Here is a 17,416-nt window from a genome sequence, read left to right as displayed (position 1 = left end):
CACATGAAATAGCTTGCGAGCATTTGGCTATTTAGCAAACGAAACCCTCAAAGTAAATGTGTGTGGAATATGATGTAGAAGAACCTGATTTATGAAAGCATGTTTTTTGATCCCCTTGTGTCCTTCAGCTTGCTGTCTGTTGCCTGACACTCTTTCCCTGTTGCACTACTGTGGAAGCTGCAGCTAGCAGTGCAATAATGAAAGGGCATCAGTCCACTGGACCAGACCACCACACACACACACACACACACACACCTATCCTTATTTACCACAAATGACATGCTTCTCCTGCATGTTTTAATGAGCTGAGAAATTAATCTGTCCATATACCTCATGGCTAGTGTTTGTTTTTTTATGATTTGCTTTGCTCATAACCAGTCTTCAATAAAAGAAAGTAATTCATTAAATAAGTAAATTGTGTGTTTTTTTTATATTTAAATTCTGGTAACTGTATATTGTAAATTGCCTGCGTTTGAAATTAAATGTCATTGTATCTTTTTAGCAGCAATTCATACAATATTTTTTAGAGATGCCTGACTATCCATTTTTTTCTTGCATTGAACAGTATTTTACCTGGTAGAGTATTGTAAGATTTATAGATATATGTGACCCTGCCTGTACCACAAAACCAGTCACAAGGGTACATTTTTTTAACAAAACGATACAACTATTTGAAAATCTGGAATCTGACGGTGCAAAAAATCGAAACATTGAGAAAATCGCCTTTAAAGTTGTGCATTTATGTTTGTGATTTTTGCAATTCCCGATTTTGCTGCAATATATATATATATATATATATATATATTTACGGTAGGAAATTTACAAAATATCTTCATGGAACATGATCTTTACTTAATATCCTAATGATTTTTGGCATAAAAGAAAAATCGATAATTTTGACCCATACAATGCCCGTGCAACTTCTGATTGGTTTTGTGGTCCGGGATCACATATACATACAGTATATGATATATATGTATATATGTGTGTGTGTGTGTGTGTGTGTTATAGTTGCTTGATCATGTTTAAGATTGCAGTTTATTAATTCCCAGTTTTATTCTGATCTTGTATCTCCAAATGCATGTTGAATATTCAAAATATTTTTTTTATCCACTATATTAGTGTGTGTGTGTATGGCTTGGTAAACTAATATGGGGACAAAAAATCCCCACAAAGTTGGCAATATCCGAAACCCGTGGGGACATTTTTTGGTCCCTATGAGGAAAACAGCTTATAAATCATACAAAGTCATGTTTTTTTGAAAATGTAAAAATGCAGAACGTTTTCTGTGATGGGTAGGTTTAGTGGAGGGGGATAGAATATACAGTTTGTACAGTACAGTATAAAAATCATTATGTCTACGAAGACCCCACAAAGATAGCAAATACCTAACGTGTGTTTGTGTTTGTTTATATGATTTGTGAGAACATCAATTTGTATAGTGACATGGGTATTACACTGGTATTACTATGTAAATGTGGTTTATGACATTTCCTGAGTCTTTAAAACATACTAAACAATGTTTTAGGGTAGGTTTAGGGGTCAGGTTAGTGTGATAGAATATATATACGATTTGTACAGTATAAAAACCATTACGCCTATGAAACGTCCTCATAGACCAATATGTGTGTGTGAAATGTAATAAACACTTTCTAAAAATGAATTTGCATTAATTTACTGCTAATATGACAAATTGTACTATCATTTGTCCTTTTCTGTATTCCTAAAATTGCCATGAAGATAATTCTGCATTCAAGGTGACTTTCTGAAGGCAAATTTCACATGCAGTCTCTCTGGCCACAGAAGTGGTTTAATGTAATATTGCGACCTCAGACACTTCAATTTCCTGGTCACTCGCACGGTCAGCCCTCGATCACCTCTGTGCTGTAAGCTAAACGCTTGTCTTCTCTTGACCCTGTGAGCAGTGAGTTTTCATGGCTACCCCATCCATGTTAATACTCAATCCAGCTATTAATTTAATTATGAGTGCAATAGAGAGCTTGAGAAATGATGCATTTGAGGAACATGGCTCCTTTGGTGCAATATGGCATTGCATCAAGATTGCGTCTCAGACGTGATGACAGTACTGGTTCTCTTTTGATATGTTGAGTAACATGTCGACAAACAGCTGGAATTAATGTAGAATGGACAATGAAGTCAAATTCAGCAGTGTATACAGATAGACATGTCATGCATAATAGGAAGACAATAAAAACAAGGATCTTCAATACAGATTCAGCTCAGTTTAGCTAATAAGTACCATTAAAGCTAACATTATGGAGTTCATGACGGTTACAGGGTGACTGACCCAAACCCTGTGTTATATTATGTCGCCATCTTCTGGGAAGACAAAATACAAAGTAGGGTTCGACTTCAACCTGCCATGGAAGCCCATTTCAGCCATATGAGGGGGAAAAAAAATGCTTGAGTAAATCATAATAATGAGATTAAAAAGAAGAAATTATGACTCTTGCGATGGCACTCAAGGAAAATGTAAGCTATGAAACTTAAAATTGGCATTATAGGCTACTGAAATTAAAATAATAGACCTATCTACATTAAAGATGCTTGACCACTCTTACATTTATTTTGATTAATAAATCAAGGAACAAACATTAAATTAGATAATGTTTAAGATATAATTAGTTCAAATGTAGGATAAATCAGCAATATGCATATAAAAGTTAATGGATGTCATGTCGACAGATCTATGAGATCAGTGGTCACACCTCACGTGGACAGCAGTGATGAGAAATGGTAAGTGAAATGACACAATCTACTTGGCGAATCATAATTTAAATATTACAATTTACAAACGCTAAAATCTTCAGGAAAGAATCAGTCAGGCAAGAGGAATACCCTATAAAATTGTAAATATAAGATAATTTAGATAGTTATTTGGCTATTGTGCATTTTACTGAAAATGTTTTTTTTTAATACATATTTAATGTTGTAGCCTACTACTAATAAGGTGTTTTTTAATATTTCTTGTTTTTTTTTGTCTGTAGCTATTTTGCCGTGCAGAATTTTGGGTTATTTGCAGTAGGCTAGCCTAAGGCTAAATCATTTTAAACTTATTAGAAAATACAACCTATTTACAGTAGCATGCCCGATAAATATACTACTACAGTAAAACCATGATAAATGAATATGAAATCTTCTTCAAGCAGCGTAAGAAGCTTTTAAAATCTTTCATTTTTAATGAAAACATTTTGGCGCAAACTATGGTGAATTTTTTTTTTTTTTTTTTTTTTTGGGGCATTGAAACCAACCTGGAAAAGTCTTGAAACTAATTTATATAAACAATGAATGTATAAATAATAGATCCAGCATCAGACTGACTAGTTAGTAATTTGTCTGGATGTTTTATAAAAAAAAAAAAAAATTAAGAATGAATTATCGTTAAGCACATTTTTCTTTCAAAACAGTATCGTTTTAAATTTGGTAATAGTTTTTGACGCTTATAGTATTCCAATATGTATCGGTTAGTCAGTCAGCAGTCCCCACTTTCCGTCCCTCGTTTCATAGGGATTTTCCCTTCTTCTCAATCTAGTGTCAGGACTGTAGCTCAATGCTGCCCCCATCTGGATGCTGTGTCATCTTTCATACAGAAGAGTAACGAAATGAGCAGAAATATGACACTCTTGCCATCACCTTGAAACGTAATTGCAATTGTAACTTCAGAGTAATCCTTAATACAGTCTAGATAGTGTGCAGTACTTATAATACTGTACGATTGACAGGATTCAGATATTATTAACATGCTGATTAGCATTAGCATGCAATGATGCATCTGCTTGTTTACAATTTATATGGATATTTAAAACATGAGTAACACTTTACAATAAGGCTTTGTTTGTTAACATTAATGTATTAACTAACATGAGCAATACATTTGTTACAGTATTTATTAATCTTTGTTAATGTTAGTTAATACAAATCCAGCTGTTCACTGTTTGTTCATGTTAGTTCACAGTGCATTAAAGTAAAAAAAATAATATTAATGTTAAAAATATTAAAATATTAAAATTTAATTAATATTAAAATTAATATTAACTAAGATGAATAAATGCTGAAGAAGTATTGTTCATTCTTATTTCATGTAAACTAAGGTAGTTAACTAATGAATCTTATTGTAAAGTGTTACCAAAACATTATATTAGTTGCTTTAACTTGAAATAAAAAATGTAATAACGTTTTCAAAAAATTTATTTACGCTTTCACCAAATTATGTACATATCGGGTCATATACAGTATGAGGGGGGAAAACAACTACTGGGAGTTACAGTTATATCGAAAACTTAAACCAAAACAGAAACAGTCATTTCATATCTTTCATGTGCACAAAACTACTACAGTATTTCATAGTACAAGTTATTAATGTAATGTAATTTGTTCTACTAGTAATATGTCATCCTAAATATAAATAATACAAAATACACCATTTTTTTGGCCCAAAATCCTGGTTTGTAAAGTCATTTTATTCCCTTATATACAAAAAGACAAATTCCAATCATAAGAAATCTAGTAAAACAAACCTTTTTGTCTTTTTTTTGTCTGTGATGTGCATTTTGTAGGTGAGTTTTGTCAAAAAAAATTGCGACACACAATTGAGTTTGACCAATAAAAGTAAAACTTTGAAGAAACTGAAAGTTTAAATAGAGAAGGTTTCACAGCATGTGTGAGTGGAGTGCATCATCAGAGCTCATCATGGTTCACAGGATCACTGCTGGGCTGAATAAAAACCCCCTCCATCACCTTCCAGTAGTTATGCTGATTGGGTGAAGGCATTCCATGGACCTCACGCTGGCCTCTGATTGGATGACCAAACTGCTCTCCTGTAACACTGAGGAAAACCTCAGTGCCGACGTGTTTAAATCGCACCGCGTCGTCACGTTCCCAGTATGTTGCGCTGCACTGAACGCTCCATACGTCTAAATCATCTCCTTCTCCATTTTCACCAAACGCGCTCACTTCCTGCAAACACAACCTGGGTTATGCTCTACTACAGTTTTAATTCAAGTCAAGCCACCTGGAGAGTATTGTGCGGGTGTACCTGGTGGTTAGACAGCGGGGAGCTGAAGTGATGCGAGTGGAGGTTGCGTCCAGTCTTCATGTGTGTAATTCGGATGGCCTCTCCGCACCGTATGGGCGCCCCGCGCTGACAAACGCGGTCTGGTTTCCCACGGATACGCCAGTAGCTGTTGGCATCCTCGGCCGAATCCACGCCTGTCACTGACTGCTGGCCACTACCTGCAGGGTATCGTGTAAAAAATGTTTGGTACATTTGAGCATACATGCATACGTCCCATTTGCATTTACCACTGTATTTACATAGTACTCTGAGAATATAACAGTAGCTTTTTATAATACACTTAAATAAATACATGATACTGACAAATAGTTATCAAATATCACTGAGAAGTAACCTCTTCAGCTTTCTCATGTGTTTACATATCCAGACTTTTTAATTGCACATTATAATTAGTTATTATTGATATAATTATACTGCTAGAAGTTATATAAACATTATCATAGCAAAAATCAATTTTACAACATTTTCCTGCTATTTGGATCCACTGAGTAAAATATAAATGTATTTTTATTTAATCTTTACTTAATCAGGATTTTAAAAAAAACCTCTTGAGATTTAAAATCTCTTTAGCAAGAGGGTCCTGGATTATTATTACTATTTATATTATTAGATAATCATCAAAATAATAATTATTAATAACGTATATTATTTTTCTTTATTATTCAGGGTGAACATTCACTATTGGTCAATTTAAGTAGAGACACATATAGATAATTATACAAACAGTTTTACTTAAAGAACGGCTAAAATATCTGGATCCACTGAGTGAAATATCACTCATTATTATAATATATATGGAAAATAGCTTTTGCTAATTCTGGTACAAAACATCTTTTCGAAAGATTAATGTATCTTGTACATTGTCCCTGATAAATAAATAAATAAATAAATAAATATTTATATAATTTATATATATATATGTATATAAATGGGTCAATGACGTGACGGGTCATTTTTTTGTCCAAAGGCCTTAATAATAATTAAAAACAAATATATAACATCCAAAGTATGTAAGGTAGTACAACTTGATCTCTTTTACTGAATCCAAAAGGTTTTAATTATATTTTACTACATATAAAGGTATTTTAAAGATTTTGAAGTGTCAAAAGGTCATTCGGTATAGTAAATATTTAAATGGAATAATATTGTTTTTAATAACTAAAGGAACTACAATAATACAAATATAAAGCAGATAAGGCTCTTTTTTTTTTACATTTCCCCTTTTCTCCTTTCCCTGTGCAATGTTTTACTTGAATATGTTGGAGTGTTTAGATTAGTCCAATAAATGATTACATTTATGAGATCAGTGATAATTTTATTTAATATTTCTTCTGTGGTACACACTTTAAACTATCTCAACATCAATGTCAAATCAGTTTTTAACGTTCAAATCAGACTTTTTTGGTGACACATTTTTTCAAGCTTGTAAAAAATGACAAAAAACAGTGTTAAATGATTGTACAAATCACAAAATCTTATTGTTAACACATAGGTAAACTAAAAAATGGTTTAAAATATAGTTATATCTCCATTCTATTTTTTTTTACACTTTTAAAAACCTTATTCGTCAATGACCCATATATATATATATATATATATATATACATACGGTATGTGTGTGTGTGTGTATGTATGTGTATATATATAATTTTTTTTTACAATTGTACAATATTATACAAACAGTTTTACTTAAAGAACGGCTAAAATATCTGGATCCACTGAGTGAAATATCACTCATTATTATATTATATATATACCGGTATATAATTTTTTTTTTTTTACAATTCTAAAGCATTTAATGCCACTTCGAACTAAGAAACTCATGCGACTCGAAGGAATACCATAGTATTACCATTGCTCACGTCAAAAATGGTATTACCATGTTACCTTTGCTTTAGTATATTGTAGTGCACCTGTCGTCATGATGAATACATGCATCCTTCAGGTAAACATATTATATCATAACCAACAAAAACAAAACCATTGAATAAGAGACAGAATAAGAGTCTATAAATGCTTTCAGAAAAGCAGATACAGTACTTTGCAGATCACTTATGGGAAATATTCCTAATCATCATTAGCTTCCTGGCTAATGCATGCATGCACCAGCTGGTATTACACCAAGCACAATAATATAAGTGAATAACAGGCTCAAAGTGAATATTAAATGGTCGGCTACAACATAAGCATCCTCTGAGGGCTACGTTAACCAAATTGTTAAAGTTTATGCTCAGAGTGGTTTTACCTGATCCATATTTGACATCATGAGAGTGAAGTCTGACGCTGTGCCGTGTGTTCATCAGTTTGATCAGGGATCCACACGTCACGTAGCTGGAGTCCAAATCACTGGCCCCGCACTGGGCAAACATGAAACATACTAAAATAAAACCCAGAAAGACAGATAGAACTCTTAATGGTCCCATTGTTACAGCTAGTGTCTATGTACATCACAGAAAAATGGAAAAGGAGAGCCCCATTCAAACGCTGACACGCTTTCTAACCAATCGCATCATGACAAGTCCGAAAACAAGGAAGTGATCCGCGCGCACACTCGGAGATCAGTGATTGGTCGAGGATGATGTGACGTGACCTTACATTATAAAGTAGGCCATTAGTTCATGTAATGTAATACATCTTGTTCTCATGGCATTGATTAAAAAAACAATTAGTTCACATTTAAATAGTTAGAAATATCACGAAACTTTTATTGGTGAAGTCTATTTTAATATATATCCATGGGTATTTACACATATTTGTTATAAGCTATTATTGAAAGTTATGTTAACGGAATCATATCAATAATCACTTAGATACAAACATTATTCTTTAAAGAGCTGCTAAAATGTAAGTAGTTAAATATTAGTTTATTATTGTTGATTACTGTTATTTTAGTTTTAGTTTTCAAAATGGATTAATTTTTGTCAATTTACAATGTACGGAAAGTATTCAGACCCCCTTAAATGTTTCACTCTTTGTTATATTGCAGCCATTTGCTAAAATCATTTAAGTTAATTTTTTCCCCTCATTATTGTACACACATTGACAGAAAAACACAGAATTGTTGACATTTTTGTACATTTATTAAAAAAGAAAAACTGAAATATCACATGGTCCTAAGTATTCAGACCCTTTGCTGTGACACTCATATATTTAACTCAGGGGCTGTCCATTTCTTCTGATCATCCTTGAGATGGTTCTACACCTTCACAGTGGCCTCCATAATCCTTAAATGGAAGACGTTTGGGACGACCAGAACCCTTCCTAGAGCTGGCCGTCCGGCCAAACTGAGCTATCGGGGGAGAAGAGCCTTGGTGAGAGAGGTAAAGAAGAACCCAAAGATCACTGTGGCTGAGCTCCAGAGATGGAGTCGGGAGATGGGAGAAAGTTGTAGTAAGTCAACCATCACTGCAGCCATCCACCAGTCGGGGCTTTATGGCAGAGTGGCCCGACGGAAGCCTCTCCTCAGTGCAAGACACATGAAAGCACACCTGAAGGACTCCAAGATGGTGATAAATAAGATTCTCTGGTCTGATGAGACCAAGATAGAACTTTTTGGCCTTAATTCTAAGCGGTATGTGTGGAGAAAACCAGGCACTGCTCATCACCTGTCCAATACAGTCTCAACAGTGAAGCATGGTGGTGGCAGCATCATGCTGTGGGGGTGTTTTTCAGCTGCAGGGACAGGACGACTGGTTGCAATCGAGGGAAAGATGAATGCGGCCAAGTACAGGGATATCCTGGACGAAAACCTTCTCCAGAGTGCTCTGGACCTCAGACTGGGCCGAAGGTTCACCTTTGTCCAACAAGACAATGACCCTAAGCACACAGCTAAAATAACGAAGGAGTGGCTTCACAACTCCGTGACTGTTCTTGAATGGCCCAGCCAGAGCCCTGACTTAAACCCAATTGAGCATCTCTGGAGAGACCTGAAAATGGCTGTCCACCAACGTTTACCATCAGACAGAACTGGAGAGGATCTGCAAGGAGGAATGGCAGAGGATACCCAAATCCAGGTGTGAAAAACTTGTTGCATCTTTCCCAAAAAGACTCATGGCTGTATTAGATCAAAAGGGTGCTTCTACTAAATACTGAGCAAAGGGTCTGAATACTTAGGACCATGTGATATTTCAGTTTTTCTTTTTTAATAAATGTGCAAAAATGTCAACAATTCTGTGTTTGTCTGTCAATATGGGGTGCTGTGTGTACAATAATGAGGAAAAAAAAAAGAACTTAAATGATTTTAGCAAATGGCTGCAATGTAACAAAGAGTGAAAAATTTAAGGGGGTCTGAATACTTTCCGTACCCACTGTATGTAGCCTACACATAGCCTATTTTGAAGTCTTTGCTATAATTCAATTAACAATTCTAATGTTAGATACAGGTACAAAAGAAAAAACAAGCAAACATAAAAAAGTTATTCCATTGTCATTTATATATATATACATACATATATACATATATTTGCTTTTATGTAGCTTTCTGGCTAATTGTATACAATATGACTTGTATTAAAGTCATGCACAGCATTTTTTTTTTTTTTTCAAAAACAAATTTTCTTGAAAGTGTTTTCTTTTCACTTTAAAATTTCACTTTTAATTCAATGTTACTTGCAGTTTCTTTGTAATCAATTGTGAAATTTACTAGCAATTTTAAAGTGAAAATTTTTTCTATTTTTTTTTTCAGTGTGTGACAACTGATATCATGACAACCTGCACAGTTCAACTATTTGGTTAAATGTACCTCATAGTTTAACCTTAACTTAACGTATCCAAATGTTTTTATTGTATTTCCCTTTGCTTAGCCAAGACTGTAAAGTGTAGTCCTAATTTAAGACTACTTTTGAACTAGTGGTTTGAAACCAACTTTTGTATAAGCACTACTATACAAAACCAGACTGTAGCCTCAAAACATTAGAGATACTGATATAGCGCGTGTGACAACTATGTGACAACTAGCCCCGGTCTCCACTACAGCTTATTAAAGAATCAATTTCTACAAAGTGGTGTGTTCCACTACTATATTTCACTACTATTCCACCACTATAACCAGCGACGGCCCAGGTTATTCTAACATCGCATGTTATTGTTATCCTGTTATGTCAGGTGGCTGAAGAACAAAAGATCATAAACATGATACTCTCCCTCCCATTCTCTCTATCTTTGTAATGTTTTCCATAATTCTAAAGTAGGTTAAGCGTCTTGGGAAAACATTCACGAGCCTCCATAGACACGTAGGCAAAGTCACACACCTGCTGCCTTAAGTCTGTGTACAAGGAAATCCTTCAGTTTCACATTCATAACATTGAGAGCAGCAGAATCCTGGCTCTGGTGAGTATGGTGTTCGAGATGATCATTTAATAATTAATATCTAAATAAAAACGTTTATCTCTTTGTTATTTCTCAAAATACCACATCTTTTTATTTAGTCTCTATTCTTCCTAATACACCTAGTGTAAAATATATTAAAATAAGATATACTTTGTGTATGTGAAATTTTAAGATTCAGCTTCAAAAGTTTAGGCATCTCTCGCAGTATAAAAAATACTCTTAGGGAAAAGTTTCAATGGGGTTCTAAATAGATTCTTGTCTTTAACACGTAGGCTAAAAGTCAAAAACTGAATCAAATATGCTTTATATATCTATATCTATATTCTACATCCACCAGGATTTGGAAACTACATGGGTCTATTTGTACATGTGGCGTTGTTTAGTTGGCATCCTGTAGAGGGCGCAGCAACTCCGGAAAAGGAAATTGCTTTAATATCTTCTGTCGGTCAGTCGCTCGCGCTGTGTTGGGTTGATACAGTGTAAAAAGGGACCAATGGCAAAAACCTCGCAATAAAATGGGTAAGCGATTACTACATTATGACTGCTAGCCAGGCGTTTATATTACAAAACAGAATTCGTCCCATTGAAATTATAAGACATCTGTTTGTTTCTTTGGATCCCGGCTACTAACAGATTTAAACCGAGTAACGTTATGTCATTGGGCTGTGTAGATCTGTAGATGCGATTATATACCTGAATGTGGTCATGGGTAACGTTAGGCAGTGGCAGCTGTTCGTGTTAACACAGATAAAGTGATAAGGAGGCAGACTTCTAGATCTGTCTTATTCGCCGGTGATTTCCCGGTTGTGATAAGCAGCTTCCCCGCAACCGAGACTCGCCTTTAAACATATGTTGATGATGTTGGAATGACGCGTGTCATTTTGTTTCCTGTTGTGTGAATGACTTGTATTTCAGTGTCACGATGATTCACCCAAGACTTTTCTGTCTGTGTTCGGTTTGAATTTTAATTTATTTTAATTTTTTTAAATTTAGAGATCGATAATCGGTTTTATAGATATATATTTGCATTTAATCCTCACCGTTTGATGAGTCTCTAAAGAGTAACACAAAACAACAGGTAGAGTAACTTATTTAATGCACTGATCGCCTAATTTCTCAACATTTTAATAAATAAAATGTGTGATCTTAGATCAGACTTTTAATAAATATCAACAATTAGTGGCATAAATAAAATTGACTACGTTAATTAATAATATTTATAAAATTTAGTCTGATTATACATTTGTTATTATTGTCAAAAAGAAAAAAAGAAAACCAATTAGAATTCTGTTTAGCATAAAAATATTCATTAAAATAAATCAGCAATTTATTTTCAAGCATGAATATCTTTACAATTAGACATAGCCTAAAACAAACATGAAAATAAATGTGTGGCCTTTTAGATCAGGCAAACCAATTTCATAACTCCACAAGTAGCAGCAATTATTAAATAAATTAATCCTGTTGTAAAGTCTAAAGATCCATTAGTTATTATCATTATGGCAAAAAAAAATAAAAAAGAAGAATTCTTTTAATTGTAAAAATAAAATAAAAAAGCAATAAAAGCAATATTGGTGGATCTTCTTTAGTGTTTTTCTTTTTCATCAGCAAGGCGAGGAGAAGATGCCTCAACCCAAGGTGAAGCTGGTGGTGACGGGAGATGATTTTGGCTACTGTGAGAGAAGAAATCAAGGAATTGTGGATTGCTTCAGAGCTGGTGCGATCTCCAATGTCTCTCTTCTGGTGAATGCAGTCTCAGCGAAGCACGCGGCAGAGCTGGCCAAAAGGTACAGCAGCTGATTTCTAAACTACTATGAAAATATGATATAGTCTGAGTATAATGGCATTCCCTTATGACATGTGAGCCTGTTAAACCTGTTGCCAAAGATAAGATTAGGCCTACTTGTAAAAAAAAAAACACGGACATGATAGATGTATAGAGATAAAAATTCATGTCTTTGCACCAGTTATAAAAAAAAAAAAAACTTAATAAAAATAACAAAAACACACAACAAAATTACTAAAACTATAATTAAAATGAAACATAAAAACAAAAAAATAATTCAAAATATTATTAAAATCAATAATAGGATCTAAAATAACACTGCTTCTGACGCACAGGTATCACATCCCCATCGGACTCCATGCAAATCTCTCAGAGGGTCTTCCAGTGTCTCAGGAACTGAAGGGCTCAGCAATCCTCAACAAGGATGGGTTCTTCCATGGGAAGATGGGATTCAGGGAAGTTTTGCACAGTGGTCAGCTCAAGATGTCAGAGGTACACATGAACACGCACCCATAAAGTCCAACCGAAAAGCAAATGGGAGTAAATTTAAACCATAAAGCTGGGCGTCTATGTGACACTGTTTACATCACAGTGAATGGGATTGTATTCATGTTATATAGCAGCAGAGGCGGCCTTTGTTGAAGGCCCGCCCCCCCATTGAGAAAAACAGTGCGACTGCAATTGCTTTATTATCTCCGTTATAATGTTATCTCATATTTCACACTTAATTTTCTATTTATGAACAAATTCTATCTCTATAACCAGAATCTCGACTGAAAACAAAAACAATCAGGCATTGAGAGCAATGAAAATTTGAGAAGAGGGATTAGATATTGGTTGTAATAGGAATTAGTATTAATACAATATGAATATAAATAGACCTTGGCTTTCCGATGACGGAGTGCTCCAAAAGCTCCAGACAAGTTTATCCTTATTCTTTATCCTCATCCAACAATCTCATAATGTCGTGTTGGAATGACAGCAAGTGCGTACAGTCTTTCTTGCAGGATGATGGACCGCAGGTGTGACTTTATCAGCCACAGGTGTGAGATATAGCTAAACCCTCTGGTATTGTTCATTTGGGAGTCACACTTGTGTTGTTGGCATTCAAAAGGAACGACCACCTGAAATGTAACTTTTTTTTATTTTCAGTAAAATCAGTGTGATATACAGTATTTTTGTTCAATAATACTGTATATTACACTGATTTTACTGAAAATAAAAAAAGTTACATTTCAGGTGGTCGGTCCTTTTGAATTTATTTATTTATTTATTTATTTATTTATTTATTAATTAATTAATTATGGCAGTCAAAAATCTGCGAACAACAAAAGTGTGACTATTTTTTTTACAGCCATTTAGCTTTTTCGAATCAAGTCCACGATTGTTTTATTGTGGTCACATAGCGACTGCCGCAAATCTCACAGAGTTTCGTACAATTCCGATGAAGTAGCGATTTTTAAAATTTCCACAAAAAATAAATTCTGTCTAAAATGACCGAACAACACCAGAGGTCTACTACATTTCTCTTGAAAAGAAATTATGGGAAAACTGATATGATACTTTTAAATATGAAACTAAAACTGTCAGAGACGCACAATTGGATTTGTTTGGAACTATTGTTATTGCCGAAATAGACCAAAAACAGACAATACACATTTGCAACCATGCTGATATTTGGGAAAACGGCACTCGTGCCCGTGTGGTATTGTTGAACTATATCCAATAAAGGCTTATTAAAAACAAGAAAAACAAGAATTCCTAAATGGACATTTATTGCCGCATATTGCATTTTGGGGGCTTTTTAAATTTATTGTAGTGGCTTTTTTGCCCCAAGCCCAATAATGTCTGACCCTGGTGTGTGCGCGCGGCATGATGGCAGGGGTCGGGGCTCTTTTTTGAGGTCAGGCGAAGACCTTCTATTGAGAGGCTCGTGAAACATAGCAAAGGCTGCCACTGTATGGAAGTGTCAAAGGTTGCTCAAAGTAGGGCATTAAAGAACTTCATTATCTTGATCTTGATAAGTCTTGAAGAGGTGTTCACATTACGTACTAGTTTAAAGCAGCAGGTATGCAAAATATCTACCACTATGTAAATCTTAATTGGTGGAACATTAAAAAGAAAGAATAATAAATACCAATACAGAAAAAAAAAAAGTAAAAGGTTATTGCATAATTTTTATCATAATTCGTTTGTTTTTAAGTTCACTAATGTTAGTCAAGAGGGCTTGCGCCCAAAACGGATGTATTATACTGTTGCATCATTGACCATTTCCACCTTCTCTCTGACCCTTTTTTTTTATCAAACAGCTTTATTAATAAAGCTTAGTTTCAACAGATGTTGTTGGGCTGTGGAGGAAGTTTTTCCAGTATGTTTTTTGTTACAAATTAACCTTTTGTTTGCACTTTATTTTACAGTCGCATAAACATACAATGTACTTTTTGTAGTTATGACATTAACCAGGTACTGACTCGGAACCTACCCCTAAACCTTAAATTAACCCATGTAGTTACCTTACACTAACTCACTACTTTTGTGGGTAATTACTCTGTTAGTACATTGAAAGTGCACGTACTCTAAAATTAAGTGCAACCAACCTTTCATACAAATACGGTATGAAACCATTTTCAGACTTCAGAGCCAAGCACAGCATTACCATTTAAAACACGTCTCTGATTATTTCATCCCGTGTTGTTTTGTCTGTTTGTAAGGTGGAGGTGGAGCTCAGAGCCCAGGTAAATCGTTTTTGTGAACTGGTTGGCCACGTGCCCTACCATATGGACGGCCATCAGCATGTGCACGTGCTGCCAGGTAACAGTTTGAACAACCCTTTTCACCTTACATTTACATTTAATCATTTACCAGACGCAACTTAGAAATGAAGATAGCAATAGAAGCAGTCCACCTAGTTCTGAATGCGTATTTAGCCGTTTCTTGAAAGTGGTTAAAGACTCAGCAGCTCGGGTTGAGTTAGGCAGGTCATTCCACCAGAAGGAACAGTCCAGGTAAAGGTCTGTGAGAGCGATTTTGTGCCTCTTTGCAGAACGCAAGCTTCTAGAGTGCATATAGGTCTGAAGTAGTGAGTTTAGGTATAGGCGTGCAGAGCCAATGGTTGTTCTATAGGCAAACATCAATGCCTTGAATTTAATTATAATGGCTACCAATCAGTCTGCCTGTGTGCCACTGTTTTATTTGAACTACACTATACTCTTAAAACATAAACATTCTTAATTTTCATCGACGGATCCATAAAGAATCCATGGAACCTAGAAAAATATTCTTTAAACTAATCAAATGTTCTTCACGCTTAGAAAAAATATATTCTTTCAAGAACTGTTCACTGAAAAGTTCTTTGGGGAACCAATAATGGTTTCTTTAATGGAATTGCTGCAAAAAACAACTTTATTTTTATATGTGTACCGCTCAAAAGTTTGAAGTTGGTAACGGTTTTTAATGTCGCTTATGCTCACTAAGACTGCATTTATTTGATCACAAATACTAAGCTGAATTTTTAGCATCATTACTCCAGTCTTCAGTGTCACATGATCCTTCAGAAATCATTATAATATGCTGATTTGCTGCTTAAGAAGCATTTCTTATTAATATCAATATAAAAAAATAGTTTTTTTGTAAACCGTTATACTTTTTTTCTTCCAGGATTCATTCATGAATAGAAAGTAGAAACCTTTTGTAACATTTTAAATGCTTTTACTGTCACTTTTAATCTGTTTAATGTTCCCTTGCTGAATACAAGTATTACATTTCCTTGTTACATTGTCTTCTTTTCATCTTGAACTTTTTCCAGAGGTGCGAGAGGTGTTCGCCCAAGTTCTCTCTGATTTTGGGATCACCTACACACGGGTCCCCATAGAACCTGGTCTTAAATTCTGCACCTTCCTCCCATCACATCTGCAGGACTTCAACACACAGGTTGAAAAAGATGCCCTTGAATCCATCGAGGTCTTTCATCGCCATGGAATTAGGTTCGTGAGGCTAAAGGATCAGCATCTGCTTTCCAAGATTTCACAGATGGTTTTTTTTTTGTCTTTAATATCCTTGTGTCGTTATCAGTTCATCACCTTCTTCAAAACACGTGGGCATTGAATCTGAGTCTAATTTTTAGTAAATTTTGTCCTTCATATAAGCAGGCACAGTATAAACACAATATGCATGAGATCTAATCAACTAAATACTGTTTTGGTATGACTCCTCAGGTGGCCTGACGTATACCTGGGCCTAAGCACCATGGGTAAGAACATGTCTGTGCCCAACCTGAAACGCGCTTTGGGCTTCGCGCTGGAAGCTTCACTGGATGACACCGTGACTTCCCCATTAATACTGACGCAGTCCAATGACGCCGCGACCGACTCCTATCGACCAGTTACAGCCGAGCTTATGGTGCATCCAGGATATCCAAGTCAACCTCACCAGGGTGGATGTGGAGAAGGACCAGATGACTTCTCCCAGTCTGCAGACCGACTGCACGAGCTGAATACTCTGAGGGACCCTTTGGTGCTTCACTACTACAGGCAACAGGGGATCCACCTCTGTGCCTTTAAAGACTTTTAAAAAACACTTAAAGCAGACTATTTGGGGCATTTCAAACCGAATGTATGTCTGCTGATAGGAGATAAGATCTTGACCCATACCTCAAAAGATCAATTATTTATATTACAGTATGAATGCTTGGTTTGGGAAAAGGCAGAAAATCAGCATTCAGTTTCATTGTGCTGCTTCCAAAGCCCATACTGAACTATTTGAAACTACTACCTGTTAAAGTACAGCCAAAACAAGCATATTATACCAATTTTTCAACAAAAACCCAAGTTACTATTAGATTGACCTTTTTAAAATTGTATTTTAAGTTTTTTTTTTTTAAAGCAGCCGTTCACTTTAGGATGGAGAGCTGCTTCAGGCCAGTTCTTATCATAGGAAGGTGCCATTTTAATTGGATTTCTTTAGAAAACTTTTGCCTCATTTGAGCTGAAATGTCTCTCAAATATTGCAGAGAATTGTAAAATCCAATAGCAATCTGCATTAGTGACTGTAACATACTATATGAAAATTTTAACTCTACATAACATGTAGCGACTACTTTATATTTTAAAAAAATCAATGGTATTTTTCAGGTACGATGTTTTTAATGAATGTATTTATGATATTTTTATTAACTTGGATTAAAAGCACAGTACCACTTACTCTGGATT

General features: G+C 35.0%; 2 protein-coding genes across 2 annotated transcripts; one reads left to right on the top strand and one right to left on the bottom strand.

Annotated features, from left to right (window-relative positions):
* Positions 1–4,191: 4,191 nt before the first annotated feature.
* sdf2l1 (stromal cell-derived factor 2-like 1) lies at positions 4,192–7,666 on the bottom strand. The gene is made up of 3 exons (XM_084413973.1): positions 7,341–7,666; positions 5,057–5,253; positions 4,192–4,977 (listed from the first exon to the last, which is right to left on the bottom strand). Exons 1-3 carry the CDS (start codon positions 7,516–7,518, stop codon positions 4,699–4,701), a joined length of 654 nt encoding a protein of 217 aa, XP_084270099.1. The 5' UTR covers positions 7,519–7,666; the 3' UTR covers positions 4,192–4,698.
* A 3,148-nt stretch (positions 7,667–10,814) lies between these two features.
* Positions 10,815–17,407, top strand: ydjc (YdjC chitooligosaccharide deacetylase homolog). The gene is made up of 6 exons (XM_084413166.1): positions 10,815–10,942; positions 12,032–12,210; positions 12,545–12,701; positions 14,921–15,020; positions 16,015–16,192; positions 16,424–17,407. The coding sequence occupies exons 2-6, from the start codon at positions 12,047–12,049 to the stop codon at positions 16,776–16,778; spliced, it is 954 nt and encodes a 317-aa protein (XP_084269292.1). The 5' UTR covers positions 10,815–10,942; positions 12,032–12,046; the 3' UTR covers positions 16,779–17,407.
* The last annotated feature ends 9 nt before the right edge of the window (positions 17,408–17,416 follow it).

Source organism: Rutilus rutilus (genome assembly GCF_951802725.1).
Source record: "Rutilus rutilus genome assembly, chromosome: 7".
Taxonomy (NCBI): domain Eukaryota; kingdom Metazoa; phylum Chordata; class Actinopteri; order Cypriniformes; family Leuciscidae; genus Rutilus; species Rutilus rutilus.
This window is presented reverse-complemented; position numbering and strand designations above follow the sequence as displayed.

Excerpts from the sequence above, each read along its gene's own strand:
- sdf2l1 (XM_084413973.1), bottom strand. The coding sequence starts at position 7,518 with ATGGGACCATTAAGAGTTCTATCTGTCTTTCTGGGTTTTATTTTAGTA. Across the intron at positions 5,254-7,340 it reads TGATGTCAAATATGGATCAG|GTAGTGGCCAGCAGTCAGTG; the intron begins GTAAAACCACTC and ends GATACCCTGCAG. Across the intron at positions 4,978-5,056 it reads CCCCGCTGTCTAACCACCAG|GAAGTGAGCGCGTTTGGTGA; the intron begins GTACACCCGCAC and ends TTGTGTTTGCAG.
- ydjc (XM_084413166.1), top strand. The coding sequence starts at position 12,047 with ATGCCTCAACCCAAGGTGAAGCTGGTGGTGACGGGAGATGATTTTGGC. Across the intron at positions 12,211-12,544 it reads GCGGCAGAGCTGGCCAAAAG|GTATCACATCCCCATCGGAC; the intron begins GTACAGCAGCTG and ends TCTGACGCACAG. Across the intron at positions 15,021-16,014 it reads GCATGTGCACGTGCTGCCAG|AGGTGCGAGAGGTGTTCGCC; the intron begins GTAACAGTTTGA and ends AACTTTTTCCAG.